General features: G+C 39.0%; 1 protein-coding gene across 1 annotated transcript; it reads left to right on the top strand.

The window, feature by feature from the left end:
* The first annotated feature begins 507 nt into the window (after positions 1-507).
* On the top strand, positions 508-1,476 carry LOC148450979 (olfactory receptor 52Z1-like). Its single transcript, XM_088462417.1, has one exon. It carries the CDS (start codon positions 508-510, stop codon positions 1,474-1,476), a length of 969 nt encoding a protein of 322 aa, XP_088318543.1.
* Positions 1,477-3,512: the final 2,036 nt, after the last annotated feature.

Raw genomic sequence — 3,512 nt, 5'->3', positions numbered from 1 at the left:
CTTACAACTCTCTCTAATGGCATCTACTGAAGCACAACTACAGCCCATATCAACTCTCCATACACTGTTCTGTGTGAAATTGCGATTGATCACAAGGGACAGGGCTGTTATATGCAATCCAAAAACACACTAGAAAAAAAAATTTACATTTTGCCTCATTTTGAGATAAGAACTTGTCCGGGAGACTTGAGCCGAGACTCAGTTCTCCTCGGAAACTGCAAGGTCGGGTGTGTTCGGTTATTAGCAAAACTGAACTACTCCTATCTAATCTAAAATGGCACCTGAATCATGAGGGAGGGACTTGTATGCATTCCAAAACACAAGAGATCTGACATTTCTGGGAAAATTGTTTTGCTTCATTTTGAGAACCAAATTTGACAGAAGGAACCAAGACACGTTTCGACTTGGTACCTCAAAATTTAGTTCTGTCGGATTTCTCCAAATGTGAAGCGCTCATGTCTAATTATATTCAAATAACAATTTTTCGTTTTATTTCCAGACAGAAAGATGGAAATATTGAATCTAAACAAGACTTCATCCTCTCACACAGTATTCATCCTCTTTGGGTTTCCAGGAGTCACAAAATACAGACCTCTTCTCATTATTCCATTCTCTTCTATTTACGGCATGATACTGGCTGGTAATTCAGTGGTCATGACTATAATTGTACTGGAGAAAAGTCTATACTCACCCATGTACATCCTCATCTTCTCTCTTCTTGCTGTCAATGTTCTTTACACCACAGCAATGATTCCAAAGGCCGTCCTGGCGCTGCTGGGGCTCAACCAGATTACTCTGTCTGAATGTTTGGTGCAAATATTTACAGTGTTTTCAAGTATTATGGCTGAAAGTGCCCTATTGCTGGTAATGGCCATGGATAGGTATCTTGCCATCAGCCAGCCTTTGCAGTATTGGCAAATCATTACAAAACATTTCCTTGCCCACTTGTTGTTCAATGCGTTCCTCCGTGCAGGTGTAGTTGTGGTACCTCTACTCTATCTGGTCTCCAGCCTCCAGTACTGCAGGTCCAACATAATCTATCATTTCTACTGTGAGAACACCATGCTCTTCGACCTTGGATGTGGCGATATTGCCAGAACTAAGATCACAGCACTACTAGTGAGATCTGCACTAAGTTTGTGTGACATCAGCATCATCTTAATTTCTTACCTAAAAGTCCTTCACACCGTCATGAAGATCGTGGTGGGGACAGCCCGACACAAGGCCCTGAACACCTGCAGCACACACCTGTTGGTTGTTGCATTTATGTATGTCTCTGGGATTATATCTGTAATCCTGAACCTGCCAGATGCCTTCTCCTCATACAATGTGCAAAATATTTGCAGCGCAGTTTACTACCTGCTCCCGGCTGTCATCAACCCATTTATCTATGGTCTATGGATGTCAGAGATTAAGGACAGGTTACTGAAACACTGGAGGAAGGGAATCATCTCTGTGATACACAGAGGTCACTGAGAGATGAGTAATATCTACAGCTATTCAATGTGATATTTCACCTCCAACCTTCCTCATTAGAGGACTCAGATCTGGTGATTATTATTTTATCTAATGGTTGATCATTTTATTCTACACCAAACAACTTATTATTAATAAGGAAGAAACTATACAAAGCACTGTACATAGTTAACTCAAAGACAGATGACGATTGCTTCTGTACCGTCCTAGCACAAAAACGCCATGTGATACGATTTTCTCTAATCCTGCTCATAAGAGCTTCCGGTCCCTGACTCAGTATACAGAGCAGCAGATCTACATTTACTGACAGCATTCTGTTGATATATTTGAGACTAACCAGCTTAGTTTTACATCTGACCAGTTTATTAGGACGCCATTTATGTACAGAGCTAAATACCCCCCCTCCCCACCGCCCCCTGATACAAAATTAGCGCATCATGAAGTATTCGCCTCAGAGTCCAACATAGCTTTATAAATCAGCTATAAAATAAAGGTATATTATTGCTACTATATTCTGTCTTCTTTATTATATAGGTGTATACAGGTGTAGAGATACTAGTAAGTTTTGATGGTCACATACAAAGTAATATACAGAGATATGAGCATGTATACAGTACAGCTGTGATGTTACTAGTAGAGGTGTATGGTCACATACTATATAATATACACAGGTGTGATCATGTATACAGTACAGGTGTGATGTTACTAGTATAGGTGTATGGTCACATACTATATAATGTACACAGGTATGAGCATGTATACAGTACAGTGGTGATGTTACTAGTAGAGGTGTATGATCACATACTATATAATATACAAAGGTGTGAGCATGTATACAGTACATGTGTGATGTTACTAGTAGAGGTGTATGGTCACATACTATATAATATACACAGGTGTGATCATGTATACAGTACAGGTGTGATGTCACTAGTAGAGGTGTATGATCACATACTATATAACATAAACAGGTGTGAGCATGTACACAGTACAGGGGTGATGTTACTAGTAGAGGTGTATGGTCACATACTATATAATATACACAGGTGTGATCATGTATACAGTACAGGGGTGATGTTACTAGTAGAGGTGTATGGTCACAAACTATATAATATACACAGGTGTGAGCATGTATACAGTACAGGAGGGATGTTACTAGTAGAGGTGTATGGTCACATACTATATAATATACACAGGTGTGATCATGTATACAGTACAGGGGTAATGTTACTAGTAGAGGTGTATGGTCACATACTATATAATATACACAGGTGTGAGCATGTATACAGTACAGGTGTGATGTTACTAGTACAGGTGTAAGGTCACATACTATATAATATACACAGGTGTGATCATGTATACAGTACAGGGGAGATGTTACTAGTAGAGGTGTATGGTCACATACTATATAATATACACAGGTGTGATCATGTATACAGTACAGGGGAGATGTTACTAGTAGAGGTGTATGGTCACACACTATATAATTTACACAGGTGTGATCATGTATACAGTACAGGTGTGATGTTACTAGTAGAGGTATATGGTCACATACTATATAATATACACAGGTGTGATCATGTATACAGTACTGGGGTGATGTTACTAGTAGAGGTGTATGGTCACATACTATATAATATACACAGGTGTGATCATGTATACAGTACAGGTGTGATGTTACTAGTAGAGGTATATGGTCACATACTATATAATATACACAGGTGTGAGCATGTATACAGTACAGGGGTGATGTTACTAGTAGAGGTGTATGGTCACATACTATATAATATACACAGGTGGGATCATCTATACAGTACAGGTGTGATGATGCTAGTATGGGTGTATGGTCACATACTATATAATATACACAGGTGTGAGCATGTATACAGTACAGGGGTGATGTTACTAGTAGAGGTGTATGGTCACATACTATATAATATACACAGGTGTGATTATGTATACAGTACAGTGGTGATGTTACTAATAGAGGTGTATGGTCACATACTATATAATATACACAGGTGTGATCATGTATA

This window comes from Taudactylus pleione, unplaced genomic scaffold (assembly GCF_031769625.1).
Source record: "Taudactylus pleione unplaced genomic scaffold, aTauple2 ptg001237l, whole genome shotgun sequence".
NCBI lineage: Eukaryota > Metazoa > Chordata > Amphibia > Anura > Myobatrachidae > Taudactylus > Taudactylus pleione.
Note: the sequence above shows the minus strand (reverse complement) of the source record. Positions and strands in the feature narration are given on the sequence as shown.

Bases quoted from the DNA above. Each gene is read 5' to 3' on its own strand.
- LOC148450979 (XM_088462417.1), top strand. From the start codon at position 508: ATGGAAATATTGAATCTAAACAAGACTTCATCCTCTCACACAGTATTC.